This window comes from Copadichromis virginalis, linkage group LG23 (genome assembly GCF_057382275.1).
Source record: "Copadichromis virginalis isolate Kocher_CV1m ecotype Utaka linkage group LG23, C_Virginalis_male_GT1.1, whole genome shotgun sequence".
Taxonomy (NCBI): domain Eukaryota; kingdom Metazoa; phylum Chordata; class Actinopteri; order Cichliformes; family Cichlidae; genus Copadichromis; species Copadichromis virginalis.
In genome coordinates, this window is record NC_140639.1 from 6336249 (window position 1) to 6352974 (window position 16726).

At 40.1% G+C, this 16726-nt stretch overlaps 1 protein-coding gene across 7 annotated transcripts in view; it reads left to right on the plus strand.

Annotated features, from left to right (window-relative positions):
• Window positions 1–16726, plus strand: part of sbno2b (strawberry notch homolog 2b) — a 63522-nt gene that overhangs the window by 40911 nt on the left and 5885 nt on the right. For 5 of the 7 annotated variants that reach the window (XM_085449284.1, XM_085449283.1, XM_085449285.1 and 2 more), the window contains 27 exons: window positions 2875–3048; window positions 4529–4615; window positions 5570–5675; window positions 5794–5954; window positions 6046–6179; window positions 6792–6882; window positions 7012–7155; window positions 7309–7426; window positions 7517–7622; window positions 7774–7927; window positions 8035–8211; window positions 8474–8571; window positions 8933–9015; window positions 9300–9482; window positions 9677–9798; window positions 9887–10018; window positions 10167–10302; window positions 11654–11766; window positions 13314–13385; window positions 13587–13695; window positions 13800–13871; window positions 13963–14106; window positions 14205–14299; window positions 15281–15373; window positions 15466–15597; window positions 16212–16288; window positions 16511–16701. In XM_085449284.1, the coding sequence (XP_085305410.1) occupies window positions 2875–3048; window positions 4529–4615; window positions 5570–5675; window positions 5794–5954; window positions 6046–6179; window positions 6792–6882; window positions 7012–7155; window positions 7309–7426; window positions 7517–7622; window positions 7774–7927; window positions 8035–8211; window positions 8474–8571; window positions 8933–9015; window positions 9300–9482; window positions 9677–9798; window positions 9887–10018; window positions 10167–10302; window positions 11654–11766; window positions 13314–13385; window positions 13587–13695; window positions 13800–13871; window positions 13963–14106; window positions 14205–14299; window positions 15281–15373; window positions 15466–15597; window positions 16212–16288; window positions 16511–16701 (3304 nt within the window). The remainder of the gene's footprint in view (window positions 1–2874; window positions 3049–4528; window positions 4616–5569; window positions 5676–5793; window positions 5955–6045; window positions 6180–6791; window positions 6883–7011; window positions 7156–7308; window positions 7427–7516; window positions 7623–7773; window positions 7928–8034; window positions 8212–8473; window positions 8572–8932; window positions 9016–9299; window positions 9483–9676; window positions 9799–9886; window positions 10019–10166; window positions 10303–11653; window positions 11767–13313; window positions 13386–13586; window positions 13696–13799; window positions 13872–13962; window positions 14107–14204; window positions 14300–15280; window positions 15374–15465; window positions 15598–16211; window positions 16289–16510; window positions 16702–16726) is intronic. The other 2 variants (XM_085449287.1, XM_085449288.1) reach the window with 2 other exon arrangements.

A 16726-nucleotide genomic window follows, 5' to 3' on the forward strand; every position in this document is an offset into this window, starting at 1 on the left:
CAAGTACAATTTACTGCTGTGGATACATGATGTTCAGTGTTCGTGTTCATATGTGCCGGTAGCTTCCATACAAAGCTTCTTGCAGTAAGGTAATTGGGAGTCATTGTTGCAGGCATTTGGTCAAATGGATGACTGCATGTGTTGAGGGTTTCAACTTTACTGTAAAGAGAGGATATAATACTGGCTTCACAATTCACAGCAGAGAAGAAGCTGAAGTGAAAGAGGAACATGTGAAAAGCAAAAAACAGGATGGTGGACAGATGATGTGAAAAAGCATGTGCATGGACTTTCACATGTTTCGCTGTTGTACAAACACAGTTTTTTTTCCCACCTATTCCATGAAAATAAAATAAAATGTGTAATTTGGCCACAAAAAAACACACACACACAGATATTTGTTTTATTGCGCAACAGATACAAAGAGTGCAAAGGAGAAAGTGTGAGGCAGGATTAGCAGTTATATGATTGTAAGGCTGTGAGCTGTGGAAGGAGCCAGATTACCATCAGAGCAGTTGGAATTCAAACCTTATCTCTGCTTGGCAGGGCCCAGTGTTAGGAGCAGTAGATGGAGTAGCCCTGGGTATAGGCCTGCCGGGGGACAAACACTGCTGCCTCTGTTACGCTCTGCTTAACAACTCGATTAGCATGGTTCTGAGGTTGGACATGTCTGGGTTAGCACCCACCAGACTGCCGCAGTTTTCTGTGATTCCTCTGTATCATTTTGGTTGTCTTAATATAACAACACTGCAACAGCAAAGCACATAATGTTACATGGTTTTACAAGATGCAGAAAACCGAGAAGTCTCATCATAATGTGGCGCTAAGCAATAATCAGCTGGCATACAAATTAGCCATTTTTGTAGAATAAATTAAATTAGCCCTTGTTTTCTTTTCAAGCTTGATTGAATTCATGGTGATGTGCAAAATAAGAATCGTTAAGGTTTTGAGAGTTTCATAACCCTAACCGGCTTTATGAGGAAAGCTAATATGACAGCTGTAGATGTAACTCAGATTAGATTATATTTAGGGGGTTTTCTTTTGTGTTGTTTGTTCATCAGGTCTGTATTTGTATCTAAACTCATCTTGTAACATTTTATCAAATTTGTGGTTAAGTGTGTTGTAAGAAAGACAGGCAATACTTAATAATTTTTATACGTGTGTCTGCGCTTATGCGTGTGTTTCCGCAATTATGCCTCAGTGGAACGATGCCTCTGGTGACACTGTGTCCTTTTTCCAAGCCTTGTTGTTTATTCATTTATCCCAAGTCAGAATTGCACAGAATGGAGGGAGCAGGGAAGGGAATTAGGACACGGAATAGCATGAGGTAGAAAGTCACATAGTTGATAGAATAGAGAAACAAACTAGTAAACGGATACGTGATATAAAAGTGATATAAAGTGACCAAGTTGCGTGTTTGGGAGTGGTAGTATAGGACACCCACTCTTATCTACAACTCTTTCTCCATACAAAAGCCAGTTGTTCCAGTCAGCTGTCCGTAGGCTAGAAGAACTTTGGAGAGTCTGATTGCAGAGCTCATGCCTGATCTTGCCCTCAGGAAGCGCACACATACACAAACATGAGGAGAAAAGGAAAGAGAAAGGAACAGGGAGGGAGCTGAAGAGCATAAAGTGAGCAGTAAACACTGATAAGCTTAGTGCACTTTACAATCCACAAACATCCACATAATAGGTTAATAAGTTGCTTTGTTTCTCTAATGTCACAAAGACAAAATACACAAATATGTATGTAAGCAAATGTGGGGCAGAGCCACTTTTTCTCTGTTTGCTGTTTATAGTCCTTCCTGTTCACCATTCCTACGTGATGTTGTCATGTTAACACTTTGAGCTCTACGTCTAGTCCTCTCATGCTTGTGAAACATTTTCTGTTGAACTGTGAGTAATGGCTAACAGACAGCCATGACAGAAGTTCCTGCAGCTTCTCAGTATTAATCAGTCCTACCGGATTGTTAGGACTGAGTCAGCAGCTCAGCTAATGATTCTGCATGATTATGGTAAATGGTAAATGGCCTGTATTTGTATTTGTATGGACTTTTTTTTCTTACTTTTGTTCTGTAAGCATAGTATTGTTCTTCCCACAAAGCCATCTTCAGTCCTTAGAGCTTATTGTGTTTTAACAGAGATCACCTGTGGCCATATAACAATATTGGTGGTGGGGGGTATCAACATTTGGAGAAATGTTGAAATTTTCCCAAATTTCCAAATAAGCACGTTAGTCTCTTTGGGGAAGTATTCACAGTTGCCTCGTGGTCCCCTAGTGGGTGTATGGGGAACAGTGTGTTGTGGGAATCTCCATACATTGCCCAGAGTGTATTTATACACCGACTCATTTATGGACGTCACAAAGAGATTTCTCCTCTGTTGAGTTTCTTGTTGTCATTCAATTCCTATCTCTCCAAATACATGTTTATAAGTCTCAGGGGGCCTAGGGGTGCCTGTGAGGGGCTAGTTAAGGAACATGGCATGCTAATGGTTTGGAAACGATATGAATAGAGGCGCGACTGGAAGGCAGCCATAGCTGAAATGACAAACATACACACAAGCAGCCTTATTGTGCCTTCCCCTCACGTTCTACTTCACGTGCTCATTCTCACATCTGTGTGTAATTATATTTTGTTTGGGCCACACCTTTTTTCTTTTGCTGTTTGGTATTGGTGCCGTGTCTGTTACATTTTTAAAAAAAGCTTTTGTTGCGCCCCCTTTATGTTGCATAAAGCTTGATGGTGAGGGACCGTGTCTGGATGTGGGTATAAATATTGTTTCTTTATTTAGAGATCTACTGAACTCTCTGCCCTAAATTTTGTCCCGTTTTAGAGTTTACCTTTAACACCTCGTCCCGTTTTTTCTTTGCCTGCAGGACCTGCCCTGCCTTGATGACATCTCCACAAACTCTCTGTTCTCCTCTCCGACTGACTCACTGTCGGAGTATGCTGATACCCAGTCCTTCATCAATGCAGAGAACCTGGACACAGTGCCCACAATCTGGGACGTCAGCACTAGTACCACCACACCAGCACAGAGCCAGTTAGAGGTCAGTAACAAGCACTCGCTCACATGTCATTACCAGAAAAACTGGTTACCACACCTTTACCTCTTACAGATATGATATGCAACAGACTTGTTTGCCTCAGCATACGTATGTCTTCACTGGGGGAAGTTGGCATCGAATAACAAACAGTAGCTAAGGGTTATATTGTCCATTGTATCCCGTAAACACTAGTGCTTTCCTGCCTTACGACTGCGTCTGCAGCCTGGCGGTGAAGTGGTTAGCACTGTCACCTCCAGTTTCCTCCCACATTCCAAAGACATCCATGTGAGGTTAATTGGTGAGTCTAAATTAGCTGGAGCTGTGGATGTGAGATAGATAAAGCGCTGTTTTAATGGGTGAATGTGGCTTGTAGAGTAAAGTACTTGGAGCATAATATAATGTTGATTTAGTGTTCCACTCTAAGTTGGGATTTTCATGTTGTGGCTGTGCACAAGTCCATTCTTATGAAGTATAAGCTGTGAATTAAAAACTTCTAAGCAGCAGACACAGCTCTCATATAGTAACTGTGCAGCATATCTTTTGGTGCATATCTACTGTCTTTCTTATCTAATATCATTATCATCTTTCTGTGCTGTTAGCACACCATTTTACCACCTACCTAGCTACCAGTACGTTTGTTAATGTGTAGTTTTTTGCGTTTAATTCATTGTACAGTGAAACCTTCAACTACGCACCGATGTGATGGTATTTAATCTCACATATTTAAGCCGTTAAACCTCTCAGCACTGGTGGAAATGACACAGTTATTTTATTCATATTGAATTCTTATTACATATAGCAGGAGAGTCATTTGGTGCCGAGGTTGTACAATGGTTTTCCCAGTTGATTTTACGGTTTACGCTGTTGCTGTTTGCAATGACCAGTGTCTCGTCTTTTCATTCAGGAATTATGTTTGTATCCATTAGATAAAATTTGTTGTTGTTAAACATTTCTCTTTGGTCATTACATTTTTTAACTGTTTTCTCTGTTGTAGACAAATTAGGAGTATGCATGCACTTTCATGCTCTCTAAATCAGTGTCCCGAGGAAAGCAACTTTGTTTTCAATAGTTGTTCCTCTAGCCTGCAGTTTCATTCCTGTTAAGCTCTCTTTGAATTAGATGGGTCCGTGGATATCTTTTTGATGTGATCAGAGTACATTTATTTTCCCTGCTTTCTGAAAGCCTTTTTATTTTTTTCCTTTTCATTCTGCCCTCATTTCGTTCATTATATTTCCCAGACTATATTTCCCATGCCTTTATCTTCCTTTCATTGTTGTTGTTGTCATTGCTGGCTTTTCACTGCCAGTCAAATAAAATGCATTTTGTTTAGTGCAGCTTTAGGAGAGTGCCCCATCGCTCTCGTGCACATGCATATAGACACAAATGCACAGGCAGATTACTCTCGACTTTCTTTGCTTTAATCCTTCTTAGGCACAGTGTTTTATTTGAGTTTGTATTTCTTTATTTTATGTTTTTTTGACAGCAGAATGGCACCAGCAGGTTTCAAGGCTTGGCAAGTTTGGAGGATATATCTGCTATTATCAGCACCCCACCTTTAGGAGGATTCCAGGTAGTCACGTTAACCTCTCCAGTCTGATGTTAAAGTTAAACTCCTTGAGCTTACTCATCAGTAATCATATATGGGAATCATATATAAAATATAGATTATGTTTTAGGTCTTATTTGCAGCAGCTGCAGCAGTTCACTCAAAAAATATGCCCAAAATCCTGTCTTGAAGTAATTTGATTTCCATGTAATTCCATTGTGTTATATTAGTTCAATGTAAAACACTAAATTTAATGGAATCTGGTCCAATTAAATTTAATTGATTCGTATATGTTTAGTTAATACCCAGCATATTTCCCTTACTGATTCATTATTTGAATAAATAAACATTAGATTTTTACATATTTCAGTTGCATTTTATTCAAAATTACTGCTTCATGTTTAGGAGGGCAATTCATTTTTTTGAGTGCATCTTTTAGATGTTTTACACTGAAAACTTAACATGGCTCTCATCTGGGGGTCCCGTTGAATTTAGCAAAACTTCATAAGGTAAATTGTAATGCTCCTGTCTACCATCTGTATTACCACAGGTGACAAAAGCATGGCGGCATATTGTACATGCCACAAATGTACATTACATAAAAAACAGAGATTACTTTGACAGGAAAAGAGGCATTGTAATATTCAGCTGACTGTCAAAAAGAGGTCCTCTCCGTTTCCACTCTCTCTGTCTTTTGTCTGCTTGACTACATTTTTCAAATCTCTCAATTCAATCTCCTTTAATTGGCTTCATGCATTTTATTCACTTGTTATTTTGCTAATTTTCTGGTTAATATTCCTTCTTAAGGAACTTTTCCAGTGTGCATTATCGTCATACTAACTGCTCACCTACTTCTAAATTTCAGCAGTTTTCTCTCTCCTAACTTGTCTTCACCTAAGCTGAAACAACAAAATATTATTCCCAAATGCAACGCTTGCTGTTGTGATTACATTACTGAAGTCTCTGTGGTGCTTCCAGCCTCAGACAACCCAGGCAGCAACAGAAGAGGAAGAGGAGGCCGAGGAAGAAGAAGCAGAGGAACTGGGACATGTAGACACATACGCTGAGTACAAACCTTCCAAATGTAGGCCACTTGAATGAACTTCAACATCAGTTCACCCATTAATTTGTCTGCCTTTTTCCCCCTAATACAACATGACACTCAGTTTATGGTTAACATGTTTTTTTCCTCTTCTCTTCAGCCACTATAGGAATTTCTCATCCTGACATAGTGGTGGAAACAAACACTCTATCCAGTGTCCCTCCTCCTGACATCACATACACTCTGTCCATCCCCGAGTCAACTATTAAAAATGGTCTGCTGTCTGCTCTGCAGCTAGAGGCTATCATATACGCCTGCCAGGTACACATACCAGCACACAATACATGAAGCACTTTTAATGGCGTGACTCTGGAGGCATATTGATCATCATTCGTTCCTTATGCACCCTCAGCAACATGAGGTGATCCTCCAGAACAAGCAGAGGGCCGGCTTTCTGATCGGAGATGGGGCAGGGGTCGGAAAGGGACGCACTGTGGCAGGAATCATCCTGGAGAACTACCTTAAGGGAAGAAAAAAAGCACTATGGTAAGAGTGATAAACATGCTACAACAGATGGGCCAGTAAGAGGCCTGTCTGCATAGTCTGCCGTTTTAATTAAAGCACTCTTAGCAATTTTCAGAAAACGGAAAGACTACGTGAGTTATTTGGTGACCTTTTCTTGACTTCTTCATTACAAAATCACATGAACAGTTTTGGTAAAGTCATAGGGCATTTGAAATCGGCCTACGGAAAATATTTATAATGTGAGCTCGGTGTAATTTCAAAACTATATAAGGGAGTTCAGAAGGTTAAACTGGAGACAGAAATTACTTTCATTTGGATTCCTTTTTCTACCAATATTAAGACCAAACATCTCCTTTTATCAGTAAATGTGAGCTTCTAGAAAAGCAATGCAAAGTAGGATTTGTATGAAACTAGAGAATGTTAAGAGTCACCTGTTCCATGAGGCCTCAAAAGGTTAGAGTCAAGAAAAACACTTCTGAGGGGAAAAAAGGACATGACTAATGCGGGCTATGATTAAAAAATAGATCGATTTTCTGATTGGGATTTTTGTCCACCTGCATGATATATCCTGTTTATGCACAGTAGATTTACTGTATGTCAAAGTCGGCTAATTTCCCCTGTCTTTTCCCTCAGGTTCAGCATATCCAATGACCTGAAATTTGATGCAGAGAGAGATCTCAAAGACATAGATGCACCGACTATTCCTGTGCATGCTTTAAACAAGGTGAGTTCAGGTGGAATTTGTGGGTCAAACTGAGAAAATTAGAACAGTTGTTATGTGTGCATGAGCGCAATCGGTGAAGTAGAGCGAAGCACTATTGTGACTTGTTTAATATTTGTTCTGTTCTAACAGATAAAGTACGGTGACACAGCTACCTCAGAAGGAGTCTTGTTTGCAACTTACTCTGCACTGATTGGAGAAAGCCAAGCAGGAGGGCAGCTTCGGACGAGGATCAAACAGATCCTGGATTGGTGCAAACCAGAATTTGATGGAGTTGTATCCTTTAATTTTAATGCCATATTCTTTGTCAATCTAACATAAGCTGTCCTTCAATATGTTGTTCCACATGATTTTCTGACTTAATTTTAACAACCACACATTCAGCAGTGGTTTTTGGTATTTTTTGTCCTTGACTTTGCATCAATATAGATTATTTTTGATGAATGCCACAAAGCCAAGAATGCCACATCTACAAAGATGGGCAAAGCAGTTCTTGACCTGCAAAGCAAGCTGCCGCATGCCAGGGTGGTGTATGCCAGTGCCACAGGTAAGCTGACACACAAATAAACATTCTCGGGCAGGAGAAAAAATACAATAGTAGACTTTAAATCATCGATTTCTGTCATGTCTGTTCCAGGTGCCTCTGAGCCAAAGAACATGATTTATATGAGCCGACTAGGAATTTGGGGTGAGGGCACACCCTTCCGAACCTTTGATGACTTCCTGCATTCCATTGAGAAGAGGTTTGTGGGATGAATTTCACTCTGAAGTTTTTATGTTTTTCAATCATGTGGATCTGTATCTTCAAATTACTGGAACATTCCTTACAGTCAGATTGTGGGAACGGCTGTTGACCAATGATTAAGTTATGTTGAATTATTTATTTGTGTACAGAGGTGTCGGGGCCATGGAGATTGTGGCCATGGACATGAAAGTGAGTGGGATGTACATTGCCAGACAGCTGAGCTTCTCTGGGGTGTCTTTCCGCATTGAAGAGATCGGGCTGGACGGTGACTTCAAAGAGGTCTATAATAAAGCTGCCAAACTGGTGAGGAAATTCAGTGACAGCGTCTGCTGTATTTATATGTTCTTATCTTATTTGAGAAAACTGACAAAAATTTAAACTGAGAATTCGCGTCTGGAATCTGTTTCTAGTGGGCCGAGGCGTTGAAAACGTTCATGCAGGCAGCTGATGAGCTGGGCATGGTCAGCAGGAAGTCTCTTTGGGGGCAGTTCTGGTCGTCTCACCAGCGATTCTTCAAATATCTCTGTATCGCTGCCAAGGTCCGCTCCTTGGTGGAGCTGGCCCAGAAAGAGCTGGAGGCCGGAAAGGTGAGCATAGCACACTGTTGAACTTTGAGTGCATAGATTGTATATGTAAGAGTGCTAATTTGAAACATAGTTTAGTCAGTTGTGTGGGGGGTTTCAGTTCTCTGTGAACAAGCTGGTTTGATTTTGCTTTAGTTGTTCAGGAATTCCACATGGATTTTTGTAATATTTTCCATCGTGATTAGCAGAAGTGAGTCCTAGTAGAAGTTTACTTTAGGTAACACGGCTGGGTCATTGATGTGCGTTTGTGTGTTCTCCACTGCAGTGCATCGTTATTGGACTCCAGTCTACTGGAGAATCGCGCACCAGAGAAGTCTTGGATGAAAATGACGGGCATCTGGACAGATTTGTTTCCGCAGCCGAGTAAGAGAGTATTTCGTCTGTTCGCTTCTGTGTTTCTGTCATACAGGTCATGTGACATTCTTCACCAGTCAAAGCAGACAACCTTTTATTAGCTGCTAATTGACCAATGACTCATTTGTGAAAAAGAAGAAAAGGAAGTTATAAGGACTTGAACTTGGTTGACCTTAGGTCTGTCACAGCAGACATGCCTTAAAGTCTGAGTGTATTAGTTCACGTTTTCATCTGCCTATCAATACCTGGCACTCATAATTAGGTCAGATCAGGAATACTTGTAATGTCTAATTGCCGCAACAGCCCTAATGTGTTGTGGTTGCTTTGCTGTCAGTTTTAAAGTCTGTTATTCTGCTCTTCTTTGCTCCAGGGGAGTATTCCAGTCTCTTGTAACAAAGCATTTCCCTTCAGAGAAGCAAAGCAGGGAAAAAGCTCCAAGTAACAAGAGAAAACGTAAGTGAATATGAAGATTTAATACAACACTGTAGGATGTTCACCCCTAAATGCTGTCTTTTACAATTATTTCATGTACCAAGTGTTCAGTGGACATTTCTATAGTTTGTGTAGCAGTAAAATTGCTCATGTTGTGATTTATAAGTGTATTTGGTGTATTTAGCCTAGCAGCTGGTACTATTTATTCTCAGTTAAAGACATATTTTTTAATCCTATGTCTATTATTGGCCTCTTTTGTGTCGCTTTTGCTAACTCCAATCTCATGCGGTTTAACTAACAATCAGGGAAACCCAGAGGTCGCCAGCCCAAAGTACCCAAGCACAGTATAGAGAACAACGTTGTGATCAACATCACCGATGACAGCAGTAGTGACTCCGATGGCATAGACACAGACTCCAACTCTTCACCAGACTCCCTGCTAGATAATGACGATGTCATCTTTGTGAACCAGACTAGCTACCAGACAGGTAGGCACCATTTCTTTTTTTTGTCCTTCAGCTTGTGTTGTCAGTAACAGTGATACACTGGAAGGTGCTTGTCATTCAAACAGATGCACATCTACTTGATAGCTGCCACTGTAGCCTCACATACCCTGCTATTTTTTATAACTCAACCAGCAAGGGATATATTGTTAATATCTTCCTCTGATTTGTATTTACAGCCAGAATAGAGGAAATGAAGCAGGACCTCCTCAACAAAATAGCAGAACTGGGAAAAGAACTACCTCTCAACACATTGGATGAGCTCATTGACAAGTTTGGTGGACCAGATAAAGTCTCTGAGGTATGACCCTCAACTACAAGCTAACCAGCAGCATCACCTGTCACCTTGACATGTGCAGCTGATGTATATTAACCCCTTTTCTCTCCAGATGACTGGTCGTAAGGGTCGTGTGGTGCGGCGGCCTGACGGCACCGTGCGTTATGAGTCACGAGCTGAGCAAGGGCTTACGATTGACCACATTAATCTCAAGGAGAAAGATCGCTTCATGAGTGGAGAGAAGGTTAGATATTTTACAGTACAAAAAAATGAATCACTGTTTTCATGACTCGAAGGGCTTCAGATCAGATTTCACCAAACAGTGAAATGCTTTAAAAACATTGTTCAATAAGACCTTTCTCCACCAATAAACAAAAACCTGTTTCCTGTAGTTGGTGGCCATCATCTCAGAAGCAGCGAGCTCTGGGATTTCCCTGCAGGCAGACAAGAGAGTGAAAAACCAGAGACGCAGGGTTCACATGACCCTGGAGCTGCCTTGGAGCGCAGACAGGGCTATTCAGCAGTTCGGTAAGTCAGGAAATGTAATCTAACAAAGAGGCTTTAAAAGTTAAAGAGGAGTACATGATTAGAAATAAAAGAAAAGGGCATTTTTTGTGTTATTAACTTACATAAGGATGTCGGGAACCTTTTTTAGACTAAATTTTTGACCTGTCAATATAGTCTGTCTGGTTAAGTTTGTGTCAGACTTCACATAATGGCTTGAATAAAGTTTTTCATCAGTGGTTAACTTTGTCAATGACATAAGTCTTTTTTTTTTTCTGTTGATGAGTGATGTAACCAGTTAAAAGGCTATAAGGCACACTGGACTTATTTTCCTCTTCATCGTAGTTACATCAGCTTTCTATTCCTTACTTCCTTTTAAATTTACCCCTGTGACAAGCAGCAGCATTGAGGTGAAAGGTTGAAAGAGCTTTAGAAGAAAGAGAAGAAATGTGAAGAAGTGTTTTATGTGTTATTTTCATATTGCGATATTCAAATTGAGACAAATGTCTCGCTGAAGGTTTGTTGGTAGATAGAAGCTGTGGTTTCTTTCAGTTACTCTACTTGTGTGGGCTGAACATTTGACCTTTAAAGGTGTTACAGCTGCGAATCTATTTGTAATTAACACCACAAACCCGATCAGTATTTGATTTTTTTATATACGTAAATGCCAAAGCAGAGCACTAAACTAAATAAGGTCATCAATTTTCTGCTTAAACCACCTCAGTGATTCTTCAGGCGGACTAAGTTTCTCATACCGAGAAGCTTAGTCTGACACTTACATATACACACACATACTGTACAAACACAGACATGCTTATTTACTCATAAGAGGTTCTATGGAAGTTGAAGGGACTTCCTTAGAACAATCTTGTGTAAAGAGTTTTTGTTTTCATTTTTAGGTGGGAGGATCTGAGTGTCAAGATCAGATTTCAGTCATATGACTGGAGATCTTATCATCTCACCAATAATGTCCTCTTCATACTTTTCAGTTTCTAATTTATTGTTTCTAATCGCACCTCACTAGTGTACTGTACTAACATATAACTTGTGTGTGTGTTATTTTATTTACATTTATGGGTGTTTCATAGTTAGTTGAGATTGGCACAGCCTGTAACATAAAAATGAGCTGTTGTAAACCAAACGTCATCACAAAAATGTACAATACCTGATTTCTCCTACACATAGCAACATATCTTGCTTGTTTTATTTATCTGTATAAAGGTTTTACAGGATGTTCATTAGCAGTACAACGCTTATCTGTAAAGTTAAAGATTTGAGATTGAAGGATTTAACAGTCAGACAGTAGTCTTAATATCTTTAAATGTTTTGCATGTACAAAAAATGTCTTATTGCTATTTTATTCTCATCGTTCCAGGTCGGACTCATCGGTCCAATCAGGTGACAGCCCCTGAGTACATCTTTCTCATCTCAGAGTTGGCTGGGGAGAGACGTTTTGCCTCCATTGTGGCTAAGAGACTAGAGAGTCTGGTAAATATGAACAGTCTTTCAGTTGTGTGTGGGTTGGTGTTGCATTTGCTGTTGTTATTTTGCACAATTATCTTGAAGTGTCTCTCAGGGGGAAATAGCTGTTTATATGTTGTTGTCTTATGGAGTGTGAGAAGAACTGTTTCAGTGTAAACAGAGACGATCTGAGTTATGTGTTTATCGATCGGAGTGCTCCGGGCTGTTCGTGACTCCGCCGTTCATTTCTTAAACCTGCCCTCACCCTCTGTCCTTCCTGTTGTGTGGGATACTCCCTAGTCTTAAAGCGCTCCATAGTCTTCTTTATTGTTGGTTCCCTTGATGTTATATCAACTTTTCTCCACAAACCTCAAGAGATTCTGGGTCTTTCCCTTCTCCAGCTCAGTAACGGAAAACTGAACAAGCAGAAAAAGCAAAAAGAGGTTGTCTGGATAATTTATAAGTGTAGCTATTTTCCGTAATTATCGATGCATTTCTGCACTAGCAGTCATTTATTTCCATAGTGACACAGCATGACAGTTCTTTTGGGAAAAGGGCAGAGAGGGTGTAGGGGATGGTGGTTACAGGAAGTCATTCCTGCATTTGCCAGCTATGTGTGGTAAATCTGTATCAAGAATATGGCACGTGGTCTGCCTGCCTGCCTGCCTGCTTGAACTTGATACAGCTCCAGTGCACACATTTCAGTCGAACTGAACAGCTGAACACCTTTGCAACAGTCTGACTCCAGATCAGCAGTCAAATCATATTTGGCTAAAACATTCATTTGTTTTGGTATCTTAAGGTTTTTGCCTGTGTGAGCAGAGCTAGCAGCTGGCTTTAAGACTGATCCACTGTTGACTTTGTCTAAATTTTCTGTTAACTTTGTTGCCTACTTCCATCACACGTTGGACTCACTGCACACTCGGTCTCTTTGCAAAATGTTGTTTGAAGATTAACTGAACCACAATATCATGTCAGCACGTTGCACATAGAAAACGTTTGTTTTCACACCTGAACCTCGTGGGTTTCCTTTGACACGTTTGGGCCAAGAGCGGGCTCTGCATCCTCATGCATTTACACTAGTGTGTGTGTGCGTGTGTCCTTATTTCAGTGTTTTTGGGGTTTGTTTGGGTTTTTTTCCTCCGTGTTATATGCTCCACACCCATCACTGGTGCATTGTAGAATCACCTTTTAACTATATATTAACTGAATTGATGGATATGTCAGATAAGCAACAACTGGGTATTTTTATAGTTGTTGTTTTTGGGGGGTTTTTCAAATTTTTCAAGTTACTACAGCAGCTGAGCTTTGAAATCAGACATTTCTGGCTTAAAACACTACAAATCCAGAGTAAATTGAAATTGCAAGGCATTATTTTCCAATATTATTTCTGCACAGTAGAATTGCACTAAACAGTGAAGACAGATTTCATAACTTCCTCTGACAGTTTCACACCAGCAGCACCGACTCTGGTTCTGTTAGCGTGACTGCTGATGATGTAAATGTAATATTTTAGTAATAGTAATAATAGTATATTGATTTGATAGTAATACTGTTTGTAATCCACTGTGCAGGGTGCATTAACCCATGGAGACAGAAGAGCCACAGAAACCAGAGACCTGAGCAGATACAACTTTGAGAACAAGGTATGCAAACCTAAGAAGCTTTTAAAATTGTACCCAACCTTTGTATCTAAAATGTTTTGTGCTCTTAATTTGAGGTGTATGGAGTTTGTCTTGCTTTTAGCATTTTATAGCATATTTTATGTAAACACTTAATCTGCAGTGCTTAAAAAGCCTTATGAGATCATCTGTCTTTACTAATTTCACCTTACTTCTTTTTTGCAGTACGGTACCAAGGCTCTGGATAAAATTACCAAAGCAATTGTTGGCTTCATAGATAACAAGGTGCCCCCTCCCAAAGGCTACCCAGGGGGTGATTCCATGTTCTTCAGAGGTATGTTCATATTTTGGTTCAGTGTAAGCAGAGAATATCATCAGCAAATGAAAGTTTAGTGCAGCTGTAGAAAAACGGTTCTGTTTTTTGTTTTTCACTTCCAGACATGAAAGCTGGAATGGTTGATGTTGGGATTTTATGTAAGGAGCCCCGCATTGGAAACAACAATGAGAAAGGTAGAGTATACGGACAGATTTCTTTCTCTGTATTTGGTATTTGAGATGAATAAACAAAATTTGAAGTCAATTGCTTGTTTGTTTTTCTCAGACTGCAGCATTACAAAGTTCCTAAATCGCATCCTGGGTCTGGAGGTCCACAAACAGAACCATCTCTTCCAATACTTCACTGACAACTTTGACTATCTCATAGAGAAGGATAAAAAGGAGGGCAAATATGACATGGGAATCCTAGGTATGGAGATCAAGTGTAATTCTAAAATAGAAGGATGTCAATGAATTCATTCAGCAGCTGCAAATGTTCATCACTTTCTTCTACTCTGTCGCCGACAGACCTTGCCCCAGGTAACGATGAGATTTATGAGGAGACACAGGAAACTTTCTTGACGGCTGGAAATCCTCAGGATGGCCAGGTTGTTCTGTATAAGGTAGGCTTGCATAACTTGATTTCAGGTCTACAAGTATACATTTCTTTGGAGTAGAGCATATGCAATGTTAAATGTGTCGATGACAGTGAAGTTGCATACAGCAGGATTAGAAAAGTATTTACTTCCTGCAGATAACCACAGCAGTACAGTGGCTTATTTGTGAACGGCCAGGCAGAAGTGTTGTTTGATATGGCATTATCAGTAACATATTCAAAACAGTGATGTGCCTGCAGCATCTGCAAAGTAACAGCAAACTATATAAAACATGTAAACTATGACTACACAGGAGAAGGCCTAGCTATGTAATATATATTAGGCCTATGTTAGGTAGTGTTGCCCACAATGGCAATGCTATGCTATGCTACTTATCTTTTTGATGCTCTTGCAATTTAATGATAATTTATTGTATGTATTAATATCAAAGTTAGAGCACCAGACCTTACAATTTTTCAAATAATATTATTAAATTGCAAACACAGAGTACATTATAAATATCACTGAGTTCATCTAGATTTTTTTGACAATATTTGAACGGGTACTTCAATTAAATAAGTTCCTCATAACGTGCAGTCCCCCAGGTAACTCAAGCAACTACCTCTGTAGTTAAGAGCTTGGATTGATGTCATAGTGCCAGCGGTAAGACTGTGATCACGCAGGTTTGGCCCTGGAGCTATGGAGCCTATGTAGATACTAGCAGGTGGCACAGGATAATTACTGGTATCCTCTGCTTTTAGCTTTTGGCTGCAGGCTAACCTACAGTTGATGTTTCAAAGTTGGCAGCCACTCAGGACTCCTGCACAAGAAAACCAGTTTACCCAGTATAAAGGGCGTATTTCATACATACATTAAAGTGGTTGTATTCATGTATTTATAGATATTAATAGTTTCTGAAGTCATACCAGCAGTGTGTAGGTGTGGGGCAGTTTGACTCCCTCTCTTTCACAGCACATGCTTTAGACTCTGATCTTTTTCCTCCTACAGATCAGTGTGGACAGGGGCATGCCCTGGGATGAGGCCTACAAGAAATCACTGAACCTCAGCGGCCATGATGAGGGATTCTACCTGTCTATGAAGGTGAGTTCACGTTATGATAAACAGTTTAACTAACTTTGTCTCTTTGACAGTGCAAAAAAAAAAACAACACTCTCTGTGGCCTCTGTTCACAGCTTCGAGGTAACTATCCATGTGTGCTGCTAGCTGAGCAAGGAAGAGGGAAGAACTTTGTGGTCTATAAGCCCAACATCGGCAAGCAGACTCACCCTGAGAGTCTGGAAAAACTGCACCAAAAGTACAGAAAGGTAAGAGTTTCACAGTCTATTAGTTCTGTCTTTGTATTGGTTTTGTGTTACATTTGAGTCTTTTGATTTTTTTCCCCCTCAATTTGGCATTAAAATGCATCTTTTTTCATTTCTGAAAATGGGGAACATTGGGAAAACACAAAGTCGGACATTTTCTGGACCAAGTGTTCCTCTGTCATTGCTCCGGGTGTATATTTATATATATTCGGTCTCTGCTGCCACCTTGTGGACATTTAGGTGTGCTGACCAGATAAGGCTTAATGCTCTCCAAAGACAAAGTGTGGCAACATTTTACAGACTTAAAACCTTTAATGTTATATATTAATAGTAAATTTAAAGAGTGAGCTCTTATTTTCTTTACAGTTCTGTTGTTTATTAAGGCTATAGCTGTTTCCCTTCCCTGCTTTAAAACTGCTAATCATTGACCTTTCACCATAAGCCCATTGAAAATAACTTGTTTTTCCCCTTTGACACAATTATTGTTTTAAATGAGAAAAGGGTGTAGTTTGTGCTTTGTTTTGAACTTGAAAATCTCACTTCTGCATTGGTAAAAATATGTAATGAGTGACTACCTGGCTGACTTTTAGGCTTTTGCATTTCTTCCTTTTTTTTAGGTGACCCCTGAGGAAGCCAGGGACTGCTGGGAGAACCAGTTCACCTTCTCCTTCAAGAAATGCAGTCACGCTAACTGGTAAGCAGGAATCCACAATGTCCCTTAGGATTAATGAATCCTATCAGGCTGGTAATTATTAGGATTCAGTCAATGGTTTTTAAATCAAATGCCATTCCCAAGAGCTAGCCACGAAGAAATTACCTCCAAATCTCACATCTTGTACCTTAGCTTGCCATACAGTCACACTAAAAGAGTGATTTATGATGTGTTTTCACCATTTCTTCTTTGCTCTCTCTGCAGGAATGGGAAGTGTAAGAAAATTGAGGAAGGCCAGGAGTGTCTGCAGGGCATGCGCCTCCGTCAGTATCACATGCTGTGTGGAGCTCTGTTACGAGTGTGGAAGCGCGTCTCTGATGTGGTGTCTGACATCACCAACAGCAGCATCCTGCAGATTGTCCGCCTTAAAACAAAGCAGCATAACAAACAAGTCGGTTAGTATCTCTGACTGCCTGAAGT